Below are 16,521 nucleotides of genomic sequence, written 5' to 3'. Positions count from 1 at the left end.
CTCTCTCTCTCTGTGTGTGTGTGTGTGTGTGTGTGTGTGTGTGTGTGTGTGTGTGTGTGTGTGTGTGTGTGTGTGTGTGTGTGTGTGTGTGTGTGTGTGATTTCCACAATAATATTGTATATCCGTACGTAGGTGTTCTATAATACACCCTTTACCATAATGTATTCTATTCTACTCCATTCTAGATCGATCTATCGTATCTATCAGATGGACGACAGATAGATAGATAGATAGATAGATAGATAGATAGATAGATAGATGGATAGATGGATAGATGGATGGATGGATGGATAGATAGATAACACAAGACAGGTAAGAGTAGAGATATACAGCTAATGTTCTATTCCATTCTTCTTTTATTTCCTAGTGTACACTATTCTCTACTGTACTCATAGTTGTGTGTCGTGTGTTGTGTTGTGCAGAGAGAGTCAAGTGTTCTATTCTCAGTAGTACAGTCTACAGTGTGTAACAACAATTGGCCAATGTTTAATCTGTCATTTTAGAGGTATTAAAAAGTCCTTAAATTGTCACTTTAGAAATACACTTAAACTTTATGTTGGTTTGTTCACTGTTGAGTGAGAAAACAACGTTGCACATTAAGTCAATCATCTGTCAACCAAAAAAAATTGGCGACGCCCCTGGGGGTCCCGACCCACAGGTTGAGAACCACTGCTCTACTGTGTGTTGTGTTGTCCAGGGTTAGTAAGGTATACTCAGTAGTAGGGCATTCACGAATAGTGATTTTTAGTATTCAAATTATTCGACCTCAAAGTATTCGAACAGTCGAATATTCGACAGGACTGGCCAAACTGTCAAATATTAAGTAAGCAAGAGGCGAACATTGTGAAAATAGCCGATCTACATGCTCACAACGCCTTGCGTTGCGAGGCATTGTGAGCATGTAGATCTGCTATTTTCACAATATTTAACTGAGTCACATTAAATGTAATACCTACAATCCCAAGTGCTTGTCAGGGTGGGGGTCCCCAGTTCAAATATGTTTATGTTGTGGGTCACAGCCAAAAAAGGTTTGAGAACCGCTGGTATAGAGCATTAACAAATTCATCCACCAGGGGCATTGACAACTCATTCTTATGACTTCCTATCTAGCCAAGCTTTATAAACTATATATTTTTTAAAGAGAAAACAATAAAAAAAAAAGGAAAAAAAAGAAGAAAAAAGAAAAAAGAAATATTCGACTTCGGTGGACAACGTCGAATAGTGACTTTGATTTTCGAATATTCGAATATTCGAATGTTTGGTGAATGCCCTACTCAGTAGTACTGTGTGTTGTGTTGTCTAGGGTTAGTAAGGTATACTCAGTACTGTGTGTTGTGTCTTCCAGAGAGAGCCAGCGCCTGTCCTTCACCATGGCAGTGAGGGTGCTGCTGGGCTTCAGGGTGTCCGAGGAGGAGATGGGACACCTGTTCTCCACCTTCCAGGACTTTGTGGACAACGTGTTCACACTGCCCATCGACCTGCCCTTCAGCGGCTACCGGAAGGTATGAACAGCATCATGTATTTATATTATATATAGTAGGACCTTTCCCGGGGTGTGTGCACAGTATATGAGGGATTGAATATAGGAGTCTCAGAAGTAATGTTGGAGAACCCAGACGTATCAGTGAATGATGTCAGTCGTCTCCAAATTTGGGCACTGTTTCAGCACACGAATGTTACCATGGTGGCGACTGGCGACGCATGTATTTATGTATGTTCACCCTGCCCATGGACCTGCCCTTCACCGGCTACAGGAAGGTTTACGAGCAACGTTTCGTATTCCATTGGTTCTCAACCTTTCCCGCCCGCGACCCACCAAAATAATCATAATTGAACTGGGGACCCCCCACACTGACAAGCACCTGGAATTGCCTTACATTACTGTAGGTTGACTCAGTTCCACAGATGAATATATTGTGAAAACAGCCAGTAATAGACAATATTTATCCGTGGAACCGAGTCAAAGTAAATGTAATGCCTCAACTCCTACAAGTGCTTGTCAGGGTGGGGGGTCCCCAGCTCAAATATGATTCTTTTGGGGCGGTCACGGCGCTGAAACGTTTGGGAACCCCTGGGTTACAACAATGTTTTATTCATTAAAATAGATTCAGGAATGCTAGCTTTGTTAACTTTGAGAGTGTACGAATGCAGAGTGTGTGTTTGTACACTTTCAGAGTTACAGATGGATACATTAACACTTTTTTTTTCACTGTGTGCTCATCTGAATTCATTGGGTGGATTTCCTGGAAACGGTTGGTGGTAACCACAAACATCTCAGAGTCAGAACTCTTGACATTTTTCAACATAGTTTCATATTTTATTTGATATGGACACCATGATAGCATTCAATATCCAGTGTGTCATATTGCACACAAGCATGCATTAATTTGTTTTATTTGTACAAAATTAAAAGCATAGTTTCAAAAGCATACTGTAACTATGTAACTTTGCCCTGTGTTTACATAACAAAAATAATAATCAGTAAGAGGCCCTAAAGGGCAAGGTCACGCTGAAACAACAGAGACTGAACCCAATATGTCCATATATGGGCATTCCCAGGTATGGGAATAATATTGATGACATCACAGATCTCCATATATGGGCATAAAGGGGACAAGGACGGAATTAATTTGCAAGTGTGACATGCGTCGCGACAACCACACTGGTTATCATGAGACTGACACAATATGTCCTTATATGGGCATTCCCAGATATGGGCCTAATATTGATGACACCATGGATCTCCATATATGGGCATAGAGGGACGGGGACAGAATTCATTTGCAAGTGTGTTTGCCGTGACGCCATTCACACTTGAAAATGAAGTGTCTTGGCCATACATGGTGCGTGAAATGAGGCGTGACTGACACATGAGCTGCAGGTTTTCATAGTACAGACGCAATAATAAAAAAATCCCCCGCAATAATTGACCTTTATACCAGCAGTTCATCAGCCAGTAGTGTGGCGGTGTTTACCTGCAGAAACACACATTGTTTTGTTATGTAAACAGAGGGAAAAGTTACATACTATGCATTTAAAGACGTCATAGAGTTTGTAGAGCAGTACCTTCACGTGTCAAACTGCAGTTATGACACACATGGAAGAAACAAAGTTCAAGGGTCTTCAACAGGGGGTCTAGTTACTACAGGGGGTAGCTCACAACGCCTCGCAGCGTTACTGAGTTGTTACTAATGTCCCTGGTGTGTGTGTGTGTGTGTGTGTGCGTGTGTGTTTGTGTATGTGTGTATGTGTGTGTGCGTGCGTGCACAGGGTATCCGTGCGCGGGACCTGCTCCACAAGGGCATAGAGAAGGCCATCAGAGAGAAGCCCCTGTGCTCCCAGGGGAAGGATTACAGCGACGCGCTGGACGTTCTGATGGAGAGCGCTAAGGAGAACGGCACCGAACTCTCCATGCAGGAACTCAAGGTACACGCACGCACGCACGCACGCACGCACGCGCGCACACACACACACACACACACACACACACACACACACACACACACACACACACACACACACACACACACACACACACACACACACACACACACACACACACACACACACACACACACACACAGCAGTGTAGACACACAGACAGGCACACCCTGTATTTACCTATTAGACTAATTCTAAGGAATTTTGTGGAAACTTTACTCTCTCTCCCTCGCTTTCTCTCTTTCTCTCTCTCTCTCTCTCTCTCTCTCTCTCTCTCTCTCTCTCTCTCTCTCTCTCTCTCTCTCTCTCTCTCTCTCTCTCTCTCTCTCTCTCTCTCTCTCTCTCTCTCACTCTCTCTCTCTCTCTCTCTCTCTCTCTCTCTCTGAGGTTTTCTGGGTTGAGTCCAGGGCCAAAAATAAGTCAACACTACCCCCGCCAGGGGTCTGAAAGAGGCCTCCTGTACACTGACACACTCATACAGAGAAATGCCCACACGCACGCACGCACGCACGCATGCACACATGCATGCACGCACACATGAACACACAATGTTGTTATTGGATGGAGACGCCGTACCTAAAACAACGAACTGAAAACTCAACTAAAAAAAAAAAACTAAACAGAAACTGGACGAAGTAGAAACCCAGCCGTGTTTTTTTTTTTTTGACGATGCCCTGTGTGTACGTTTGGAAAATGATGCAATGAAAGCTCTGACCACTTTTTCTGGGAGTAATATGCACCTAATGTGTGTACTAGGCTCCCTCGGTCTGCGCTTAAGCCATTAGTAACAGCATCTTTTTCCATCCATTTCCAAATGAATTAAGAAAATTAGGCCTCTTATTACCCTCCCGATCCCCACCGGGGGGAAAAAGAGCTTTGTTATGGCTCCAGTTTGATCTGTGAGGGACTTTAGCAGGAGAACGGCTGCACGGAATGACACCAGACGTCCAGCAGACCTTGGACACGGTCCCTAAAATGACCTGATTACATTTTGGGGGCATAATTGGGTCAAGATCTCTTTTTTACATCTGTAACTTATAAATGTAATAAATACTTAGATGGTGTTCATTTAATGGAAAGCTTGGCCGATTTTCAACGTAAATCCCATGGCTCTGGTGTGAGAAGTTCAATAATGCAGTGTGTGTGTTTGTGTGTGTGTGTGTGTGTGTGTGTGCGCGCGCACACGCACAAACCGCTGGACCGATCAGCGCCAAACCGCGTCTGCACGTTGCCAGTAGGTGACAGACACAGCGTCACTAATTTGTTTTCACATGTGTTTTTAGACTTTTGTTTTCATATTCAACTTCCACTTTTACAATGAAAGTCAACGGGGCTCTGATTGCGCTGAAACCTTGAGGGTAAAAGATGGCTGATGTTATGTTAGATGATTGACATCGTAGATGACTGATGATGTCACAGGCTGTTACAGGCTGTCTGAGATCCACTTTGGAACCTCTACGTTTATCCCAGATCCTCCTCATTTCCAAGTTCTTTTGATGACGTGATATCTTCTATTAATTTACCGAATGTCTGTCTGGTTTACCCACATGACGTCACTGATACTAAACAGTGCCCAAATTTGGAGATGACTGACATCACTGATACATCTGGCTTCTCCAACATTACTTCTGAGACTCCTACATTCAATCCCTCATATACGGTGCACAGCCCATAACCCAAACTCTGTACGTTATTTGGAGTACAAATTGTTCGACCGGGCAAGGACTAGTAATAATCTAAATCGGGAAAATCTTGCTCTTTCGAACGACCGTTATTTCGACAAAGGAGCGTCGGGAGGGCTAGCGACTCACCCCACGGAGGTTAGGGTAAGGCTTAGGGTTGGGTGTCGAAAAGATGACGCGTAGATTCGTAGAAACAGCAAAGGGCTCCCATCTAAATCTGCAAAGTAACCAGTACAAAATGTAAAAAATAAAAAACGCCTAACAATTGACCAACACATGGACTAATCGATTCTCTCTGCTTTGCCTCCGCTCCAGGAGTCGACCATCGAGCTGATCTTCGCGGCCTTCGCCACCACGGCCAGCAGCAGCACGTCTCTGATCATGCAGCTGCTGCGCCACCCCAACGTGCTGGAGCGCCTGCGCGAGGAGCTGCGGGCGCGCGGCCTGCTGCACAACGGCTGCCTGTGTCCCGAGGGAGACCTGCAGCTGGACACCATCGTGGGCCTCAAGTACCTGGGCTGCGTCATCAAGGAGGTGCTGAGGCTCTACACGCCCGTGTCGGGGGGCTACCGCACCGCCATGCAGACCTTCGAGCTGGACGTGAGTTCGGCAACTCTCTTTTCCTGTTTTACTTATGGGGCGGTGTGAGTGGCCGTCTTAGAACACAGAGGGTTCCCGATGGGTTCCCAGTTCGATCCCGGGCTCCCTCAGATTTTGTGTCGAGGAGTCCTTGAGCAAGACAGTGAACTCCTAGTTGCTCCTGGTGAGCTGGTTGTGTCTTGCATGGTTTCCTCCGCCATCGGTGCATGGATGTGTGTGTGTGAATGGGTGAATGTAATGCACAATCTATGTAAAGCGCCTTGGAAAAACGTGATATATAAATGCATATTTACCATTTTACTAGAGTTCTCAACCCTAACTTTGAGCCCAAGGCTCTGCCCGGTCCCGAACAATTACTAATACTTTCTGGCCCCAAAACCTAAAAAACTCAAAAATGTACTGTCATTATTATGCTCTTATTTCCTCAAAGTCACGCATCCAACAAGCTTTGAACTGAGCAGATTGGACTGCATGAACATAATGGCCAAAACATATTGAATGTTTGTATTGCTTGTCTCACTGTCATATACCTTAATTTGATTGTGATTTGATTGTGTAAACACTATAACGAGGTCCGTATGTTAAAGAGACATGTTAAAGTCTTAAATACAAACTTTCCGGTAGGCAGCGATCTCCAAATCGTCCATTTATTATCAACCTTGAACACCTTTTTTTCACACCTCCATCTCCTCTCTCTGTCTGTCTTCAGGGGGTCCAGATACCGAAGGGCTGGAGCGTGATGTACAGCATCCGGGACACGCACGACACCTCGTCCGTCTTCCGGGACGCCGAGACCTTCGACCCGGACCGCTTCAGCCCGGAGCGCGGCGAGGACAAGGAGGGCCGCTTCCACTACCTGCCGTTCGGCGGCGGCGTGCGCTCCTGCCTGGGCAAGCAGCTGGCCACGCTCTTCCTGCGCATCCTGGCCATCGAGCTGGCCAGCACCAGCCGCTTCGAGCTGGCCACCCGCAGCTTCCCCCGCCTCACCATGGTGCCCGTCGTCCACCCCGTGGACGGCCTGAAGGTCAAGTTCTACGGCCTGGACTCCAACCAGAACGAGATCCTGGCCAAGCCCGAGGACATGCTGCTGGGGGCCGCCGTGTGAGGGGGAGCTGCCGTGTGAGGGGAGCCACCGAGGGAGCAGGAGGAGGCGGAGGAGGAGGAGGAGGAGATGATGAAGGAAGGATGGTAGAGATGATGGGATTTGAGGAGGCGGGGTTGGGGATTGCGCGGTCCTAACGAAGGATAGAACGGTTGAATTCTTCTCTCTCCGCCCTCTGTTCTGCCAACGAGGAGGTTCCGTTTAAAGAGAGAGAAAAAATAAATAACTGAATGAAAAGCAGAAGTCCTTCTCTTGTCGTCGTGGTCAATTATCGGGACTTTACTTCAGAGAACGGTAGAAGCTGCCAAAAAAATTGTTTATAGGCCTAGAGATTCTCTAATGTGTGTGTATTTTATTTTATTTCATGTTTGTTTTTTTCGTCAAAGAAATATACAAAACGGAAAAGTATGTAAAGTAAAAACAAAAAAAGCTATGTAATATAATTTCAAATATAGCGCATAAGCAGGGGAGAAAATGCACAACGAGGGGAGGCAGGAGGAAGAAGTAGATAGCCTATGGTGCATTGGAGATTCTTTTGTAATGGAGGGAAGAGTTGAAGCCAGGTAAAAGAATAATGAGCGACAGTGGAAAGAAGGGAGTGATGGATGAAACAGGGTATGGAGATGAAGGAAGTGGCTAACGTGTTAGCGTTTAGTTTGGAAAAGGCTCAGGCTAACATGTTTGGCATTTAGCTTGGAAGGGGAGGCAAACATGTAGAGTTTATCTAGGAAGAGGCTAACATGTTTTAGCGTTTTGCTTAGAAGAGGCTGGCTAACGTGTTTAGCGTTTAGCTTTGGAAGAGGCTATCATGGTTAGTGTTTCGTTTTGGAAGATGCTAGCATGTTTAGTGTTTAGCTTGGAAGAGGCTAACATGTTTAGCATTTTAGCTTGTGTTTTAATCAAAAGTCAATAGGCTATGGGCCATTCCAGTTGTTCTACCAGGGTAAGCAGATATGGATCGAACCAGATACTTGGCTTTAACTGGGGCCAGTGGCCGCACAGGTCCAAAAATCTACATGGTTCCGATTGGATTTTTTTTTTAATCAATGAAAAAAATATAAATTAGTTGTAAGGTTTATTTTTTATTTTTTTTAGGGACGCAGTGGTAACAGAAAGCTAGGTGGGACGTTTCATTTTAGAAAGAGTGACAGATGTATAACATTGTGAAGCAATGTAAACGGGACACTTTATATCTATGAAAGTTATTTTCCTCATTATGTGTAGGCTACAAGTGTCGGCTCCTTCGGTCTCGTGTCTATCCTGAACTTCTCCAAGGCCAGAAAACCCCCATGTGTTTCACATTGTTCCATAACTGCTGGTATATGTTCCCAGCCCTCTTAAAAAAGCATGTATGAAGTGAACTCAGGTGTGAACAGGATATTAAGTTGAATAAGCATTTCCATTCTTTCATTCTTTCTCTTTGTCTCTCTCTCTCTCTCTCTCTCTCTCTCTCTGTGTCTCCCTCCACTTGCACATAAACAGACTACCCTTTATGTAAACAGACCTGTACAACGTACTTTTTAAAATGGTTTCGGGTATAACCGGGCAGGGGTTTTGGTAGTTTGCCAATAGGTTCTGATGAATTAAACTACACAATGGCAGAAGGTTTCCACTCTACTATCACTGTTCTAACTACAGGACAGACATTAGGCCTATTCCACCCTTCTTTGATGTAGCACTTTGTACATTCATTTCAGCTGTGCTTATTGTCGTTTGTTTTTATTATTATTATTAATTAAGCTCATCGAGAAGAGTAAATGAAACCATTGTAAATTACACGTTTGTACAATGTCTGTTTTGTAATATCACTCAGCTTGTGCTTCCATATATACCTACACTACCATGTTGCATTGAGATTGTATACCTATTGTCTGTTGGTCAGTGGCCTCTTCTCAATGGCCGGGATATCACGGAGTACTCATGATTTATGAATAAGAAAAACGAAAATGGAAAAAAAAAGAGGACGATTCTGAACTGAACGGTTTTGAAAAGGCATGAGGAGAAGAAGAGGGGCGGAGGAGTAGTTTTGGGGAGGGACTACACATACATGCTGCTTGATTGTCGCTTTGTCATTCTGTTGTTTGTTCTGTTCTGTTTTGTTTGTTTCGATTTCCTGGCGATCTCTTTTTAAGTTTGTGATGTCGTCTGTTTGGGCAGCCATTTTGAATTCTGTGGAGAAGGTGACGTGTCGTTCTGCCTTTGCTGCTTCTCCAATCAAGGCAAAATAATGCAAAAAGAAAAGAAAAACTAAGAAAGAAAGAGAGCAAAACTCCATGTTCTAGTGATGGTGGATTCTGATGGGGATAAAAAGGACAACACTTTATTAGCTACCAGAGATTTATCATCCAAGGTGATTGCACAATCAGGACTCTGTCGGAGCATCTTTTGCTCTGTCGTCAGAGAGGGGAAAATACTTTTTTCTTTTCTTTTTTTTCTTCCTCTGAATTTTAACAGGCATCCGTGACGGATCGCTTTGAACTGTTATAGTGGATTCTAGGACCTCGGGGGACATTCGGGAAGAACCCTGGCCTACGAATTCTAAGATGGTTACAAAGTAGAAGCCTGCGTGGCTAATTAGAGAACGGACCAATGGGGTTCCAGGAATGGGGAGGGCGGGGCCGGGCAGGGTTTCTTCTCATTGGAGAGTCTTGTGTCCAATGGCATCGCCTGTAAGAGAGATGGTTCATTCTTGTTAACGAACACACCACTGATATCTATGATGGGAAAAAATACTATATATGAAAGTAGACATTCTTTTTTGCTGCTTTACTTGTGTATATTTTCTAACTGAGAGATCTAGATTGCTACAATAGTTTGTATCCTTCCCCTATATATATATATATATATATATATATATATATATATATATATAGTGGATAGAATAATTGCAATTGTTGACGAAGAGAGCGTATCGGCTATATAGTGTATATTAACATGTATATTATTCCCTTTCCTTAGCAAGCCACGGGAGAATTCAGCTACTTATGTCTACTAATAACCTAATATTAATGTTATTGTATGATTAATATTGTTGTCATAAGATATTTGAAATGCTATTTTTATTATATTTCAGATTTAGAGTTTCTAGCCTAAAATAAGATAAAGAGGTCGTTGGTAAATATTGGGTGTTATTTAGAAGAATTATGTATTTCAGTTATTATTGTACACTGTGTTTACAATGTTAATATTGTTGATTCGATTATGGTAATAATTATTATTTGTCTCTATTTTTATGTTGTTTTGTTTTTCTTACATGGATTCACTATCACTGCATCATACCTGGTATTGATTATGGGGGAAACAAATACAGAAAGCACTTGTGAGGTATATGTTATTTTCCTTTTTTTTAATGCTATGACACTACACTTTTCATTCCTTTTCCTGCCAGCCTGTTTGTCATTCTGTACATAAATAATATTTGTATTTCTCTTTACATGACAACAAAAAAAATCACTTAATTCAAATATGAATGTTGTTTTTCCTTCTTTTTCCCTCTGTCATGTTTTTGTTACCTTGATTGTTAAATGTACTCCTGTAATAAAGTATTAAAAGTAAAGAAAGAGTGTGGGGTGTGTGTTCTTCATGTGTGCATACAGTATGTATGATTACGTGTCTTACTGTAGGTCAGAGATGTGGAGTTGTATGCACCTTGAATGCATGCCACCATGTATGTACAGTACTGTATATGTCACCGCTAGATCGAGAATCAGTTAGATCGAGAACTGGAGCGCTCATTGTACAGCGCGGGGCGGAACAATCCACAACAACGACAACGTCGTGTCGGCAGGAATGATAGCGCCTCACCCCACGGAGGTTAGGGTTACGGTTAGAGTTAGGCATAGTAGGCTAATGGCTAAACACAGCTGAGTTAGGCTAGTAGATAAACAAAGAAAGAGGGGTCGCAAACGAGTGACGCCAGCGACTACACAAGTGAATGGCTGTTGTCGACATCTCATGGTGATTACGCAGAATTACACAGGTGCGCTGATAAGAGACTATCAAAGTGAATTGATCCAGGTGGCGGTAGGGTAGGGGTGTGTGGTGAAGGACAAAACAAGTGCTCTTACCACGATCTAACTGAGTTACCCAATTTAACTGTAACATGCATTTTGTCACCTTTGTAAAATAATGGAAAAAAATATATATTTTGTATTTTTTTCCCATTGATAATGCATTGGGTGCTAAAAGTTAAATATTTCAAAAGCTACATAATACTACAAAGTAAAATCTCAAGCATGCATGTCCACAGTAAGGTAAATTAGTTGGGGCAATCCGATACTTCCGTGACCACGAGAGCGAAGGTCCGTTTCTCAATGGATTTGTCATCTAGGAGGGTTATTAAACAAATTTGGCTGGGGTGTTTTTTAAAATGTCGGGGAAAGTGTTTGACAGCTAGGGTAATTTTCAGTCTCATTCACTTACTATACACTACACTATAAAGGAAAAAATGACTCCCAAAAAAATCTGCTTTAAGTGGGATGTGAGGGGTCAAACTATGGGTTTTTAATTATTCTGAATCCATTGCAAGCATTTGTTTTGCATGAAAAACATTCCTTGGGCTAAAAATGGACCCCAAAAGACTGTGAAAATTGATGACTCATCACTAAACCATCGTTTTGTGGGGCCATTTCTTGCCATTTGATGACATACTATATAGTCTTATGTAATTTTGGGGGTTTTGAAGACAATCTGAAAAAAAAATTATATATATATATATATATATTCATATCCACGCGTTCGTCTCGATGAGCTATACAACATAAAACCATTGGTTTCCGAGTTATCGCACTTTGAAAAATCTAGGATTAGATTTAGAATTAAGGAGAACATTTTAAGACGTTTGAAGTGTGCCTGCAGCTCGCTAAGTGTGTGCAACCTTGTGTAGTGGTTGGTGTTAGCATTAGCATTTTTAGCATTAGTATTTGTTAGCATTAGCATTTGTTAGCATTAGCATTTGTCAAAAAAAAGTAGGATTCCAGGGATCGCACAGCAATGTGCCACACATCCACACGTTCGTCTCGACGAGCTATACAACATACTAAAAGATGGGCACTATCGGAAAATTAAGACTTAAAATCTATGTTTTGACGATATACTATAGTCTTATATAATTTTGGGGGTTTTGAAGACAATCTAAAAAAATTAATACATTTCATATCCACGCTTTCGTCTCGACGAGCTATACACCATACTAAAAGACGGGCGCTTAAAACGTATTGGTTTCCGAGTTATTGAACTTTGAAAAATCTAGGATTAGATTTAGAATTAAGGAGAATATTTTAAGACATTTTAAATGTGCCTGCAGCTCGCTAAGTGTGTGCAAACGTGTGTAGTGGTTCGTGTTAGAATTAGCATTTTTAGCATTAGTATTTGTTAGCATTATGCATTTGTTAGCATTAGCATTTGTCGAAAAGAAAGAAGGGTTCCAGGGGTCGCACAACAATGTGTCAACTATCCACACGTTCGTCTCGACGAGCTATACAACATACTAAAAGATAGGCACTATCGAAAAATTAAGACTTAAAATCTATATTTTGACAACATAATAATAGTCTTATGTAATTTTGGGGGTTTTGAAGACAACCTAAAAAAATGAATTAATTTCAAATCCACACGTTCGTTTCGACGAGCTATACAACATACTAAAAGACGGGCGCTTAAACCTATTGGTTTCAAAGGTTATCGCACTTTGAAAAATCTAGGATTAGATTTAGAATTAAGGAGAACATTTCTAAGACATTTTAAGTTTGCCTGCAGCTCGCTAAGTGTGTGCAACCTTGTGTAGCGGTTGGTTTTAGATTTAGCATTTGTTAGCATTAGCATTTTTAGCATTAGCATTTGTCGAAAGAAAGTAGGGTTCCAGGGGTCACACAGCAATGTGTCACACATCCACGTGTTCGTCTCGACAAGCTATACCAGTAAGACTCCCTAATCGGGAGATAAGCGACCGTCAGGTCACAGCGTGATTTTAGGCCAAAATGTGTAGGAGAAGTGTCCAAAAATGTGTTTGTAAAAATCGGCCTGATGGTGGCGCTATATGGGACAGATCCATGTTGATGAGATGAGTGTAGCCATACTGTGTACCGATTTGCGTGATTTTAGGGCAAAATCTGTAGGAGCAGTGTCTAAAAATGTGTTTGAAAAAATCGGCCTGATGGTGGCGCTATATGGGACAGATCCATTTTGATGACATGAGTGTAGACATTCTGTGTAGCGATTTGCATGATTTTAGGGCAAAATCTGTAGCAGTGTCCAAAAATGTGTTTTAAAAAATCTGCCTGAAGGTGGAGCTAAATGGGACAGATCCATGTTGATGACATCAGTGTAGAGCAAGTGTGTACCGATATGCGTGATTTTAGGGCAAAATTTGTAGGAGCAGTGTCCAAAAATGTGTTTGAAAAAATCGGCCTGATGGTGGCGCTATATGGGACAGATCCATGTTGATGACATGAGTGTAGACACACTGTGTAGCAATTTGCATGATTTTAGGGGCAAATCTGTAGGAGTAGTGTCCAAAAATGTGTTTAAAAAAATCGGCCTGAAGGTGGCGCTAAATGGGACATATCCATGTTGATGAGATGAGTGTAGACATACTGTGTACCGATTTGCGTGATTTTAGGGCAAAAATTGTAGGAGCAGTGTCCAAAAATGGGTTTTTCAAGAATCAGCCTCATGGTGGCGCTAGAAGAGGGCCATGTGAGAATTGATTTGGCATGGATCGGGGCAACGGTTGTGGAGATATGAGCAGGGCAAAAGTGTGACGTGTGACGTGTGACGGACGGACAGACAGACAGACGGACAGACAGACAGACAGCCGGTGGAGGTTTTGGTAGTAAGTGCGACCTGACGGTCGCAACAACATACTAAAAGATAGGCACTATCGAAAAATTAAGACTTAAAATCTATGTTTTTACGACATACTATAGTCTTATGTAATTTTGGGGGTTTTGAAGACAATCTGAAAAAAAAAAATATTTTCCTATCCAAGCGTTCGTCTCGACGAGCTGTACAACATACTGAAAGACGGGCGCTTAAAACCTATTGGTTTCCAAGTTATCACACTTTGAAAAATCTAGGATTAGATTTAAAATTAAGGAGAACATTTTAAGACATTTTAAGTGTGTCTGCAGATCGCTGAGTTTGTGCAACCTTTTGTAGCGGTTTGTGTTAGCATTAGCATTTGCTAGCATTATCCGTTGTTAGCATTAGCATTTGTTAGCATTAGCATTTGTCGAAAAAAGTAGGGTTCCAGGGGTCGCACAGCAATATGTCACACATCCACACGTTCGTCTCGACGAGCTATTCAACATACAAAAAGATAGGCACTATCGGAAATTTAAGACTTAAAATCTATGTTTTGACGCCTTACTATAGTCTTATGTAATTTTGGGGGTTTTCAAGACAATCTGAAAAAAATTAATTAATTTCATATCCATGCGTTCGTCTCGAAGAGCTCTACAACATACTAAAAGACGGGCGCTTAAAACCTATTGGAGTGTATTTCTATAACTATGATTCATTTTCAGGCAAACATGTCCACAGTAAGATGAACATGATAAAGTTTGAATGGGGTTTCTATAAGTATGTAGGATCCCAACTACTAATTGAAGCCGAGGCCGATGGGCCTGAGTCGCATGAACGGGGTCTCACAGCACATGGTTGGTTCTACAGACTCAAACCTCTGCACACGGATAGCTCAGATCTTTGCCTACGTTCTAGGCTACTTCCCCTGCCTTTACTGTACTTGCATGATTTACCGTTGACCCCATGTATGACCCAGCTGCCTATCCCTTGATCTTGCCACATGGAGATGCTGGCGTCAGCATTGACAATCCCATCCTGAATGCTATTGCAAATTGCAGCCAGAGAGAATGTCACTCTTCAGGAGTTCTTCTGATTCCATCTACAACAAGACCTTCATTCTTCAAAATATCTTTACCATTTCCCCCCCTGAAACAACACACAGATGCTCATAATTACTGCTTCATAATGGAAACCTCTTACTGCTGTACGATTGTACACATGGGGGAGTTCTTCTTCTTCTTCTTCTTTTGTGTATCATCCTCCTTGATGATTGGTTGATGACATTTTATTTCACAAGATTCATTGTCACTTAGGGGAGGCCATGGGGCTGGCTGTCGTCTTCTCCTCCTTGCTGACATCGGCTTACGCAGGGTTCGAACCACTCACCTTCCGCATGAAGGGCATATGCTCTAACCACTACACTAATGTTAACGTACATCTGCAGTACTTTCACAAGGGAAACTTCCTACTGGTGTACCTGTGGGGGAGTTGTTAAAGGAGTAGTTCACCCCCAAAATGACTTTTTTTCTATTGATTAGTCACGCCATGGAGAGTAGAGTTCAATAATATTTTTTGTTTTTGTCGCATTCCTAAGACAAAAATGTGATAACAATAAATGTACCCCCATTCGTTCCGGATGGGGACCCGCTTCGAAACGGGTCCCCATCCGGAATCAATGGGAGTAAATTTACTCTAATCAAAGTTTTGTCTTAGGAATGCGACAAAAAACTAAAAATATTATTCAACTCTACTCTCCATGGCGTGACTAATCAATAGAAAAAAAGTCATTTTGGGGGTGAACTACTCCTTTAACGTACACCTGCAGTACTTTCCCAATGGAAACCTCCTAACGCTGTGCGATTGTACCTGTGGGGTACATGTAGGTGAAAAAACGCTCCGAATCATGGCAGAGAATGAGTTAGGTACAGTAAAATGGTAAATGACGCATTTATATAGCACCTTTATCCAAGGCGCTATATAAAGATTGTGCATTACATTCACCCATTCACACACACATTCATACACCGATGACAGAAGAAACCATGCAAGGCACCAACCTGCTCATCCGGAGCAACTAGGGGTTCAGAGTCTTGCTCAAGGACTAACTCTGGGGGGGCCCGGGATCAAACTGGGAACCCTTCGTGAACCCTCTGTGTTCTGATGACGGTTTCTCTACCCCTGAGCCACTGCAGCCCCACAGTACTTAAGTAAATGTACTAAGTTACTTTCCACCACTGGATGTAGGGCACAAATTAATGCAAAAACATAAAAAAAGGAAATTAGGAAATTAAGTAGTTCTATGGAGATACAAGGTTTCTGCCCGACAACGACGGTTTGGTCCTTACGCAACATGCGGACCCGTGCATGTGTTTAATCCAGCCTGATATGAAGCAGGCATCAAACATCATTCCCAGCGCTGATACAAATGACCAGAGGGGATATCACCAGCAGAGGCTTGGAGTTATGGACCAGGGACGTGCTGCCCAGTGGGAAAAGCGGGACAACTCCCGAACGGACGGTTTACTGTCAATATTCCAGGATGACCTCCCACTTGGGTAATGACGCCCCCTGGCGATCATTCAGAGAAACTACTTCAGCTCCCGTACTAACGTAGGTAGGAAGGGCCTGTCACTCAAACCGGAGTGACCCGCCTCCAGGCTATATAAACCCCCGGAGGCGGAAGTAACATCCTCTTTTCACTCTCTGCGATATCACATTCAGATAAGTTGAAACTCAGCCTTTGTATTATTATTCTTCGCGCATTAGCCTAAAGCGGTGGCATTGGAGTCGCCCACTGGCGAGTGTTGAATTAACCCGTACTTAAGAATACTTATTCTTGTTCCGTCCTAAATCGACGGTTATTTCCTTTTATAACAAAGGATTATTACTGCT

The 16,521-nt window shown here is 42.5% G+C and overlaps 1 protein-coding gene across 1 annotated transcript in view; it reads left to right on the top strand.

Annotated features, from left to right (window-relative positions):
* cyp26b1 (cytochrome P450, family 26, subfamily b, polypeptide 1) overlaps nucleotides 1-9,407 on the top strand; it is a 24,575-nt gene extending 15,168 nt beyond the window's left edge. The window contains exons 3-6 of the mRNA XM_080741863.1: nucleotides 1,346-1,502; nucleotides 3,271-3,426; nucleotides 5,439-5,723; nucleotides 6,433-9,407. Coding sequence (XP_080597989.1) covers nucleotides 1,346-1,502; nucleotides 3,271-3,426; nucleotides 5,439-5,723; nucleotides 6,433-6,828 — 994 coding nt within the window. The 3' untranslated portion in view covers nucleotides 6,829-9,407. The remainder of the gene's footprint in view (nucleotides 1-1,345; nucleotides 1,503-3,270; nucleotides 3,427-5,438; nucleotides 5,724-6,432) is intronic.
* Nucleotides 9,408-16,521: the final 7,114 nt, after the last annotated feature.

This window comes from Nannobrachium achirus (genome assembly GCF_963921795.1).
Source record: "Nannobrachium achirus genome assembly, chromosome: 14".
Classification (NCBI taxonomy): domain Eukaryota; kingdom Metazoa; phylum Chordata; class Actinopteri; order Myctophiformes; family Myctophidae; genus Nannobrachium; species Nannobrachium achirus.
Note: the sequence above shows the minus strand (reverse complement) of the source record. Positions and strands in the feature narration are given on the sequence as shown.